The sequence below is a fragment of the Mustelus asterias genome, chromosome 3 (genome assembly GCF_964213995.1).
Source record: "Mustelus asterias chromosome 3, sMusAst1.hap1.1, whole genome shotgun sequence".
In the NCBI taxonomy this organism is placed as follows: Eukaryota; Metazoa; Chordata; class Chondrichthyes; order Carcharhiniformes; family Triakidae; genus Mustelus; species Mustelus asterias.
The window spans coordinates 127,407,442-127,419,738 of NC_135803.1; the positions used below are offsets into that span (position 1 = coordinate 127,407,442).

General features: G+C 42.5%; 1 protein-coding gene across 16 annotated transcripts in view; it reads right to left on the minus strand.

Annotated features, from left to right (window-relative positions):
- Positions 1-12,297, minus strand: part of slmapa (sarcolemma associated protein a) — a 192,019-nt gene that overhangs the window by 75,240 nt on the left and 104,482 nt on the right. For 8 of the 16 annotated variants that reach the window (XM_078209574.1, XM_078209587.1, XM_078209578.1 and 5 more), the window contains exons 12-13: positions 7,547-7,597; positions 6,398-6,463 (exon numbers count right to left, since the gene is read on the minus strand). The exons of 5 other annotated variants lie outside the window; for them this stretch is intronic. In XM_078209574.1, coding sequence (XP_078065700.1) covers positions 6,398-6,463; positions 7,547-7,597 — 117 coding nt within the window. The remainder of the gene's footprint in view (positions 1-6,397; positions 6,464-7,546; positions 7,598-12,297) is intronic. 3 more of the 16 variants (XM_078209579.1, XM_078209583.1, XM_078209576.1) reach the window with 1 other exon arrangement.

Consider the following 12,297-nt stretch of genomic DNA (forward strand, 5'->3'; position numbering starts at 1 on the left):
GCAAAAATCTTTTATAAACATATAAAAAGTAATGGAAAGTTCAAGGAATGGCGAGGGAATTAGAGACAAAAGAGGAAATCTTCCTATGAAGCAAGTGGTATAAAGAAAACATAGTTCATAAAAGGTTAGAGAGGTTGTCTCTTTTTGGGAAAGGCCACTAATATTATACCACTCAAGCACTTAACAAGCCAAAGACAGGCCTTTCCTCAGGAACACATGGTGCCAAGGTCCTGCCCATCAAGAGCTGCCAGCCAGTTAGAGGCTGGCAGCTCTTCTGTACTTAGCAGTGTTACCAAGTTGACAGTGGATGCTGTTGGTGCTACACCCATCCAACAGCTCAAAGAAGGAGTGAGATATAGGTGAATGATAGTGGGAGCGAGGGTGTGAACTCTGGATCATGGGGGGTGGGGGTTCGCAGAGGGGTGACTCTCAGTACCCCCTCCCCTACTTCCCAATGCTGAGTCCCATGATCAGGCAGCGCCTTTGAATGATGGGCATATCCTGGGAACCCGCAAGCAAGCATGCCAGGCTTCATTTGTTGTGCTCCCTTCATGGTGAGCTACGCTGCAAAAGAGTTAATGCCACCGGCAGAGGGATTAGGCCCTGAAGTGGGCCCGAATGCCCGCTCAAGTGTCTCAGTTGACAGTGGGACAGGATGGCCATCCATGAGCCAACTTGCCTGGATTTAATTGGAGTGGAGGAGAGAAGGTGTCGTGGTTCCTCACCTGCCACTCCTCAACCCAATTAAATGCCCCCTCCAACCACCATCAAACTCACCACAGGGGAGGGAACAAGATTCTGCCGAGAGAGTAATGGTGAAGAATTGCTTCTCAGACAGGAGGAAAGTATACAGTACGGATCCCCAGGCGTCATTTGTGCTTGGACTGCTACTTCTCTTGATATATATTAATGACCTAGACCTGGGTCTACAGGACACAATTTCAAAATTTGCAGATGACACAAACTTGGATGTGCTGTAAACTGTGAGGAGGATAGTGATAGACTTCAAGAGGACATAAATAGGTTGGTGTAAATGGCAGATAACTGGAAGATTATATTTAATGCAGAGAAATGGGAAGTGACATATTTTAGTAGGAGGAACAAAGAGTGGCAATATTAAGGGTGCAATTCTCAAGGGGCTGCAGAACCAGAAACCTGATGGTGTACATGTTACAGATCATTCAAGGAGTCCAAGTTGCTGTGACAACATGCACCTCTAAATGCATGTTATAGTCTGGAGTTATAGTGACGGCAGATACTCCAACTTTCTTTCCATCACATAACTTGGATGCATTGTTGACTAAAGGACAGGAAGCAAAGAGTAGTGGTGATTGGATGTTTTCCTGGCTGGACGGAAGTAGGCAGTGGAGTCCCCCAGAGGTTTCCATCAGATCCATTGCTTTTCCTGCTATACATGAACGACCAGGACTTTGGGATAAGGAAAACAATTTTAAAGTTTGCAGCTGATAATTAGTGAGCATGATTGTAGGGGGCTTCACAAGGGCATGGGGTGGAGTGAGTAGGGAGTGCATATTCACAAATTTTGAAGCCGACAGTGCAAATTGACAAGGCGGCTAAGAAACTGGGTGGATACTTGGTCTTTGTAAATAAAGGCACTGAATACAACAACATGGGAATCATACAATACAAAAACAAAATATTACTGATGACACCAAGATTGGTGGAGTAGTGGATGAGGTGGAGGGCTGTTGTAGGCTGCAAAGAGACTTAGATAGGATGCAAAGCTGGGCTGAAAAATGGCAAATGGAGTTTAACCCTGATAAATGTGAGGTGATTCATTTTGGTAGGACTAATTTAAATATGGATTACAGGGTCAAAGGTAGGGTTCTGAAGACAGTGGAGGAACTGTGGGGTCCATATCCACAGATCTCTAAAGGTTGCCACTCAAGTGGATAGAGCTGTGAAGAAGGCCTATAGTGTGTTAGCTTTTATTAACAGGGGGTTGGAGTTTAAGAGCCGTGGGGTTATGCTGCAACTGTACAGGACCTTGGTGAGACCACATTTGGAATATTGTGTGCAGTTCTGGTCACCTCACTATAAGAAGGATGTGGAAGCGCTGGAAAGAGTGCAGAGGAGATTTACCAGGATGCTGCCTGGTTTGGAGGGTAGGTCTTATGAGGAAAGGTTGAGGGAGCTAGGGCTGTTCTCTCTGGAGCGGAGGAGGCTGAGGGGAGACTGAATAGAGGTTTATAAAATGATGAAGGGGAGAGATAGAGTGAATGTTCAAAGACTATTTCCTCGGGTGGATGGAGCTATTACAAGGGGGCAAAACTATAGGGTGGGAGATATAGGAAGGATATCAGAGGTAGGTTCTTTACGCAGAGAGTGGTTGGGGTGTGGAATGGACTGCCTGCAGTGATAGTGGAGTCATACACTTTAGGAACATTTAAGCGGTTATTGGACAGGCACATGGAGCACACCAGGATGATAGGGAGTGGGATAGCTTGATCTTGGTTTCAGATAAAGCTCGGCACAACATTGTGGGCCGAAGGGCCTGTTCTGTGCTGTACTGTTCTATGTTCTACAGAAACTGTAATTATGAAAAAATAACAGAAAATGCTGGAAATACTCAGCAGATCTGACAGTGCCTGTAGAGTGAGAAACAGAGTTAAACATTGCAACCTTTCATCGGAACTGGAAAAATTTAGACATGGAATAGATTTGAAGCAAGTGATAGTGGGGGGAGGGTGGGGAAAAAAGGGAAGTACTATGAAAGGATGAAAGGCAGTTGAGATTAAATGATTTAAGTGTAAAAAATATGACCTTTAAGAAATGGTGCTTTTTTAGAATTTGTATAGAACTCTGATGGAACTAGCTGGCAAAGCATTTTATTTCTCTGTGTGAAAAAAAAATTCTAGGGGCTCAGGGTCCAAGACAAGTTAAAGATAAAGGTCACAAAGATTGTGTCCCCTGCATTCAGTCACTAGACTCTGAGCATTCTTGAACCAATAGCAAGTAGCCTTCTGGTGCCCTGTGTACCCAGCCACCTCAATCCAGGGTGATGAACAGGGGAAAGGGGAGGTGATCACCTTGACATTTTGGGTACCTGTCCTGTATCCATTGGTCAGAAGGGTTTCAACAGGTGACGGAGTATATGAACGAGTGCTCAGAGAACAAAATGCTGCCAGAATGCGACTCAGATTAACACACCCTGTGGCAACCGTCCGTTTGTCCTCTGGGATCAGTGAACCGCACTCAACTGTCACAGTTTGTAATTTCCTGTCTATGTAGCTAATTCATATTGAATATTACATTGTTACTTCTTAATAAAATCATTTTCAAATCACTTACAAATACTCAACTGCCTATCTTAGGTATCTGTGTTCATGAACCCAAAATCTTACAAAAGAGTTGATGGTGCAGAGCTGAAGGGTATAGCATTGGGGCAAGTGAAGCGATGGTAAAGTCATGAACAACTGAGGTCTGAATGCAAAATAAGAGAAAAACAAAAGAGAAAAACCTAAACCTGCAAAGGAAAAGGAAACAAAACAGGGGCAGAGGGTTATGAGCTGCAATGGTCGAACTCAACGCTGAGCCCCGAGAGCTATGAAGTGCCTATTCGAAAAGATGAGTTGCTCTTCAAGTTTATAATGAACTTCACGGGTACACTACAGGAGATGAAAGACAAAAAGGGGCTGAGACCATGGTAAAGCTCAGTGTTCCGCTTGTGGACTGAATAGAGGTGTTCTGCAAATCCGTCACCCCATCTGTGTTTGGCCTCCCCAGTGTGGAGCAGACCATGTCGTCAACAGTGACCACAGTATTCAAAACTGAAAGAAGTACATAGAAATTTTTCTTTCACCTGGGAAGAGTGTTTGGAGCCAGAATATTGGGATAATGGCTACCCTGATCAAATAATTTCACACTCTATATCATGTAAACTCATGAACCGGCCTAAGGTTGTCACTTTTGGCTCTGAAATATGCCCAGTCTACCTCAGATTCCCCTGGAAGGGCAAGGTATCTCAAAAATTTGAGCAATAGGTGAAGCTAGCTGTTTCACGCTGTTACCATGCAGTAGTAACGCAAGTGATGTTCATCACGAATAGGATTCTGCCATCAAGCCAAAAAGATATTCTGCCTATCACACAAATGAGTAATGTGGTGCATTAATTTCAGTGCCAGTGTGATACTAGGTATGTAGGCCATATGTCCCAAAGACTGGCGGATCATATCAAACAGCATGCCCCTTCTGCTCTTCACAACAGGCAAGGCACACACTGTATCCAACCAGATGGTGCAAAACTCAAGGGCAAGTAGGGATGGGCAATAAATGCTGGCCAGCCAGCAACACCTATGTCCCATAAATGAATTTTTAAAATGTCCAACATTAGATATGATTCCACAATTGCTAAGTAATTCTGAATGTGCTAAAAAGTACGCTTGGAACCAATTTAAGACTGTCAGGCTTGCATTGTAGCACATTTGTGTGTACTTGAAGTTGCATATATAAATACACAGGAGCATGTTCACTGCAGATAGAAAGAACATGTACAGTTGTACACACACTGTTTATTTCAGCTCATCAAAATAAGTGATAGCCATTCACTGGTTCATTGGTTAGGGCAGTGCCTTGACCAATCAGATTCAAGCTGCCTGGTTTAAATTTTCAAACAATGCTTGGCAGTTAACGGTCAGTCACTATTAACTAGTGCATTCTCCATGGCGATGCTTCTACCAATCACTTGCCAACCAGAACTCTCTTCTCATACAATGTAAGGTTGGTTGTTGTTTCCCCTGACATTAGTATTGAAATTATCCTGATGAATGCAAGATAAAAACCTTTGACAAAATGTCTATTTTCAGCAGAACACAGAATAAAAAGCTGTATGGATTGAGAAACTGGCAGATGCAGGTCAATGTGAAAAGAATACATTTTGGAAATAAGAATGTGGGGAATAAACACATTGTACCTCTTTGCCACTTAAAATGTTACAAAGGGATTCTGATGTGCAGATACAAATCATTGAAAGAGTCAGCTGCACAAGTGGGTAAGGTCAGAAAATAAGCAAATTAAATGTTTGATTTCATATCTAGGGGCACATAAAACAAATGCAAAAAAAGTTGTTCAGCTTGTTCTTGCATCGAGTAAGGGGTGAAAGTTATGAACAGAGACCCAAGATGTTCGGAATTATTCTCACCAATGCTGAGAAGGTTAAAGGTGTGACCTCATAAAAGCCTTTAAGATTGGAAAGGCTTTAATGATCAGATAGTTAAAAAAAAAATCACTGGTTAGATGGTCTTAAATAGGCTACAAAAATAATTAAAAAGGCAGTTTAAGTGGTTAGATTATAGAATTTATTGGCTCAAAATGGTATTGATGCACATTCCATAACTAGATAGTTGCTTAAAAATATTCTTATGTTTGGGGAACAAGTAGGAGAGTGGGATGTGAGAAAAACACAACCTTAATAACTATGTGTTAGAAGTTTTTAAAGTTTATTTATTAGTGTCACAAGTAGACTTATATTAACACTGCAATGAAGTTACTGTGAAAATCCCCTAGTCGCCACACTCTGGCGCTTGTTTGGGTACACCAAGGGAGAATTTAGCATGGTCAGTGCACCTAACCAGCACATCTTTCGGACTGTGGCAGGAAACCGGAGCACCTGGAGGAAACCCACGCTGACACGGGGAGAACGTGCAAACTCCGCACAGTGACCCAAGGTGGGAATCGAACCCGGGTCCCTGGCACTGTGAGGCAGCAGTGCTAACCACTGTGCCGCCCTACTGTGCCACCCTGTTATTCAATGCAGAATTGTAATTTATAGTAAAGCAGCTCCACCTTTGAATTATTTTGATGGTCACTGATGTGCACTGTTTTACATTGTAACAACAATTATTATTAGTTTAAAAACAAAAAGTACCATTTGACAAAGCGCTGAAAATCAAAACAAGCTACATTTGGAATTAACGGAATAGAAGAGAATATAATGTCACAAGAAAATACGAATTATACTCTCAAATAATCTGTAAAATTTTCAAGTGCAGGCATCATTTAACAGAATTAGCAAATACAATCTTGAATTAAGATGGAAACCAGCAGCTTTACTTTTAACCCCACCAAGTTCTCTCTTTGTTGATTACTACACTTAATTCATGGCAATGGCACACTTAACCTTCTGAAAAAGGACGATGGACAAACAAACAAGAACAGGAAGCACAAGTATCCTTCTCAAACTTTGTAATTTCACATTGCAATTTAAAATAATTAAATCTTTCAGGTTCAAATCGTACTTGACGTTTTGATGGGCTGATTCTAATATCTTGATCTATAGTTAAAACTATAGGACATTACCCTATTCTAAATGCTTTTGTGTAGGTTTTTCAGTATCCTATGCGTCATTTAGACAGTGTAAATTATACAGTGTACTCACTCTTGCACTCAATGAACTGTTGGTATAGCTCAGAGCAGTCCCCTCCACTCTTTAATAGAAAGTGCTCTATTAGAAAGAAAGAATCTTCAATTAAGTATTTGTTTTAGTTAGTTTCCTGCTTGGAACACTTGAATTACTAGCTTCAAAATGTGATCCACTGATCCAGTAATGCACGTGGATATTTTATTTTGTCCAATGAAATTCATATAATTGGAGTGTACTATTTATAGGCAACAGCTGTTCTATTAATTTCAACTTGATTTGCACACTCAATTTCACACATTTGATCTACAATTGACAAAGCCAAATGTGAGCTGGAGAATAAGCACTCATCTTTCATAAATCCATTAATTTATAGAAAACAGCCATTTTGATTTTAAATTGCATTCCTTTTCTTAATTCTGCCTCTTCTTCTCTCACATCATTCCACTGTCACCCAGCCTGTCCCCCCACCTCCTAGTGTTTTACAGGATCAGTAGAGAACCTAAAATTGATTGCAAAATAGCAAAGCTTTAATCCTTGGATTACTTGGGACAAATTCTTCCAAACTATCATCCAAATTAATTGTTCCATATTCATGAGAATACAAAATGTCCAAGTAATAAAAACATTTGCTGAAAATAATTCCATCTTTGCTGTCTTGGGGCTGGATTTCACAGAGGGGGTTGGGGAAGGGAGAGAACGGGGAGACTGCTTCTAAACATGAAAATGTTTCTGAAACATGAAACCTGAACTTAAACCCTGACCATATTGGGAACAAAATGCCTTTGCAAGTTGCAGGGGACCCATGTAAACTAGTATGAACATCTCAAACTAGCATTTGCCTATTGAAAGACAACATGGATGATGCATAAATGGCAGCTTTTGTAATGGGGTGTTCCTCTGAGCTTTGGTGGCAGAGTTCTATTTTGTAACTGGTTTTGTAACTGTACACCTGCTTTGTGCTTGAAGCAGACAATGGATTCCTGAAATTGGAAAACATACCATTCCGCAGCAGCATTGCTCTTCTCAATGAGGGAAAAACAATCCAATTTAGTAATTAAATTTTGCTCATATTAATAGCCTGATATACTGCACAGAAATAATAATCAATAGGTTTATCAGTTTATTTATATCCATAGTTTTGGAAATGTTGCATTGGTACACTACCTTTATCTGTGCTTCCATTAATTTTAGGTAACAAGTCATCAACTTGGATTCCTATTGTTACCAAAACAAAAAATTAACTTTAGTTCTAACAGCGAATGCTTGCTTTACAATACTGATAACATGAAACAAACTTTCATTCAGGTAAGTGAATGCCACAATTCAGTACATTACACATGCAAAACAAAGGTTTAATTTCAAAGAAGATAACCATCATCTTTTTCATTAAACATTGGCTAAGAGAGCAAAGATTTTTCAGCTGAAAAAATGCCTTGAACAAAAATTCACCTGCATCACAGGACTTGCATTAATTCTTTTCACTTCAATATTGGCTACCACAATTTCAGTCCCTGTCTTGCTCAACCTCTCCATGAAATGATGGCTAAAAATTTATACACCTTTTCATCTAATCAATATCAAATATTTCTCAAGCTGACTGAAATGCACTCACTATTTCCTTGAAATATTGAGGTAGCCACAGTACACCCAAACTTTAAAACCCACACATAGGCATAGAGAGAGTGAGAGAGAGTGAGAGAGAACAGGCAAGAGAAACATGGACAAATTCAGTTGGTCAGAAATAAGAACAGAAACTGTCAGACTGGCCTGATCAAGAATAGCTATTTCTGGAGATGGCTTACAATACAAATTGTGCCCAGTGCTGATGTTTACATCAACATAAGTGCAGATATGACAAAGTAAAATGAAATTTTGAAAATAACAAACAGAAACAGGAAAGTGCGGCAAGGCTAAATCAGCTGGATTGATTAATGGTTGATCCCTACACCAAGAAAACAGGGTGATTTGGGCTACGAGATGAACAATGCAAACAGTAGTTGATATTGCGTTCATAATATTTGGACAAGTAATCCGGAAGCATAGACCAATAATCCAGATAATTAAAGTTCAAATTGCACTAAGAATTAAAATTCAGTAAAAGAAAAGGTGTAGCCTGGTGTCCTACTCGGGACTAGGAGGATAACTAATTAAAACAAAAGCTGCTATTAGTAAAAGTGACCATGAAGATGTCAGATTGTCGTAAAATTCAAACGGGCTCACTGTCTTTTAGGAAAGGTAACCTGCTTGCTTTATCCGGTCTCACCAGTGTGTGACTCCCATCCCATACCAACGCAATTGACTCTCAACTGCCCTCTGAAGTAGTGAAGCAAGCTACTCAGTTATTTCAGAGTACTGGAGATGGGAAGTAAATGCCAACTGTGCCAGCAAGTTCACATTACGAGAGTGATTTTTAAAAAATGTTTGCCCTGTGGGACACAGACTGGAGAATAGACTGGAATAAGCATTCATATAAACTAGTGGAACTAAGTTGGAAAGAATGGCTTATTAAAAATTACTGATTTTCTTTCAGGTTAACTACCAAATAGCTCTGTTTGCAGTTATGTTTATGAACTTAAAGATGCTCAACTGGACTAGAACTTTTCAGTGGTTTTAAAGTTTCAAAGTTCAATGGGGTGAAGACTAGTTTATTTGGGATCAGAAGGCAAAACAAAATGAGAAGAAGTTGATAAAATTCTAAAACAACTGCAGAAAGTGCAGACTGTATGACTTGCTAACCAAGGAAATGTTTGAAAACAATGATGTTGCAATAAATCGATACACTGGAAGGTTCATTGAATAATAAGACTGTAAAAGTGCTGTGAACAAACAGGGCTGATAACAGTGACGTTTTTCAAAACCATTTCTCTCTCTCCTATAATTTTAGAGTAATCTGTGACAGTGTTAAAGCTGAGTACAGAATTTAAACAAATACAAATTTAAAAGACCAAACTATTTGCTACTCCCATGTGAGCCATTTCTGGGAGTAATAATTAAGTAATGACTACCATTGTAATCCTGTGTTAAGAAAAGGTTTGTAAAAATAGCAACGGCATAGCATTTTTAAAAATGAAGGTTCTAAGCATGTATGCTTGAAAAGAAATTCCAACTCTCTACACTTACTCCTAAAAATGTAAACGCTAACAGAAAACAGTACCTTAAAATGACCCCAGAGGCAAAAATATTTAGGAGGGAAAACCGTTGCAATAAAGCAGATACACTGAGCACATAAAAGCAACAATAGCTGTAGGTAATTATTTCTTCTTAAAAAAGGAGTGGATGATTTCACTCTGGAATTCACAAGCCACACTTGTTTCAATGTTCCAATTTAGGCTGGATGTCAAACATATAGGGGGCGATTCTCCCAAAAAAATTCTAAGGGTGGGATTTCATGGCCACACTCGTCCTGAAACTGTAAAATCCCGCCCGCGGTCAACGGACTTTTCCACATTCTGGAAAGGGTAAAAATAGATAAGTCCCCTGGGCCGGATGGGATTTATCCTAGGATTCTCTGGGAGGCTAGAGAGGAGATTGCAGAGCCTTTGGCTTTGATCTTTGTGTCGTCATTGTCTACAGGAACAGTGCCAGAAGACTGGAGGATAGCAAATGTTGTCCCCTTGTTCAAGAAGGGGAGTAGGGACAACCCTGGTAATTATAGACCGGTGAGCCTTACTTCTGTTGTGGGCAAAGTATTGGAAAGGATTATAAGAGATAGGATTTATAATCACCTAGAAAGGAATAATTTGATTAGGGATAGTCAGCACGGTTTTGTGAAGGGTAGGTCATGCCTCACAAACCTTATTGAGTTCTTTGAGAAGGATGAGGGTAAAGCGGTTGATGTGGTGTATATGGATTTCAGCAAAGCGTTTGATAAGGTTCCCCATGGTAAGCTGTTGCAGAAAATACGGACACATGGGATTGAGGGTGATTTAGTGGTTTGGATCAGGAATTGGCTAGCTGTAAGAAAACAAAGGGTGGTGGTTGATGGGAAATATTCATCCTGGAGTTTAGTTACTAGTGGTGTACCGCAAGGATCTGTTTTGGGGCCACTGCTGTTTGTCATTTTTATTAATAACTTGGATGAGGGCGTGGAAGGATGGATTAGTAAATTTGCGGCTGACAGTAAAGTCGGTGGAATTGTAGACAGTGCAGAGGGAAGTGGCAGGTTACAGAGGGACATAGATAAGCTGCAGAGCTGGGCTGAGAGGTGGCAAATGGAGTTTAATGCGGAAAAGTGTGAGGTGATTCACTTTGGAAGGAGTAACAGGAATACAGAGTACTGGGCTAATGGTAAGATACTTGGTAGTGTGGATGAACAGAGGGATCTGGGTGTCCATGTGCATAGATCCCTGAAAGTTGGCACCCAGGTTGATAGGGTTGTTAAGAAGGCGTACGGTGTGTTAGCTTTTATTGGTAGGGGGATTGAGTTTCGGAGCCAGGAGGTCATGCTGCAACTGTACAAAACTCTGGTGCGGCCGCATTTGGAGTATTGCGTACAGTTCTGGTCGCCGTATTATAGGAAAGATGTGGAAGTGTTGGAAAGGGTGCAGAGGAGATTTACCAGGATGTTGCCTGGTATGGTGGGAAAATCGTATGAGGAAAGGCTGAGGGGCTTGAGGTTGTTTTCGTTAGAGAGAAGAAGGTTAAGAGGTGACTTAATAGGGGCATACAAGATGATCAGAGGATTAGATAGGGTGGATAGTGAGAGCCTTTTTCCTCGGATGGTGTTGGCTAGCACGAGGGGACATAGCTTTAAATTGAGGGGTGAGAGATATAGGACAGATGTTAGAGGTAGGTTCTTTACTCAGAGAGTAGTAAGGGCGTGGAATGCCCTGCCTGCAGCAGTGGTGGACTCGTCAACGTTGAGAGCGTTCAAGTGGTTATTGGATAAACATATGGATGATATTGGAATAGTGTAGATTAGAGGGGCTTTAGATTGGTACCACTGGCCGGCGCAACATCGAGGGCCAAAGGGCCTGTACTGCGCTGTAATGTTCTATGCCCCTCGCCCGCTCCAATTCCTGTTGCAGGTGGGGCGATAAAATTCCGGCCTAAGTGACGAATTTGCGTAAAAACTGGTGTAAATCATGTTGTTTCTTTCAGCTGGAGTTATAAAATGAATCGCCAACACTCCATGCAGTGCACTAGTGCGATTCAGTCTAAAATTCACTGGGCGGGGCCCAATACCGCTGGAGGGGCCGGCAGCATAGCGCTGAGCGGGTCACTCCGCATGCACTAATCGGTCAGCGCAGAGATTGGCACATGTGCAGTGGCCCCTGTCTGCCAGCACGCCCGATCGCTGGCCAGCCCCGTGACCCCCTAGCCGTGCAACCTCGTCACCCCCACCACCCCCCCCCCCCCCCCCCCCCCCCGAACATGCCCGGGCCAGCTGCTAACCCCCCCCCCCCCCCCCCACTGCAGCCCCGATCCCCTCCCCCCCTGCCAACCGGCAACCCCACCCCCCGTCCACCCTGATGGCCAGCCCTGTTTTCTGGCCTCCCTCCCTCTCAGTCCAAAATGCAGAGTGGCAGCAGGATCCCCCACCCCCACTGATTCCCCCCCAGAGGCCCCATCAGGCCTCACCCCCCTTGGCACTGCCCTATGCCAGGTGGTCAGTGCCAAGGGGCCCAGGCTGGCATTGCCAAGGTAGCAACGGCTAGGGGGCATCCCCTCCCGGCGTCCGACCCTCTGGGAGGCTTTGATTGCCCCCCCTTCACTCCGGCAGGGTCGGACCGCCAGCTTCTCGCAAGTGGGGAGCTGTACAAAACCACTGGAGGGTGGGGTGGGGACACATTGATTTATGGCATGGAACAGATGGCGCCCGAAATCGGGGTACCAGAGACATGCAAAGGCTATGGCACCCAACGCGGAGCCTGCAAAACAGCCTCCTCCCAACCTGCTGCGCTACTGAAGCAACG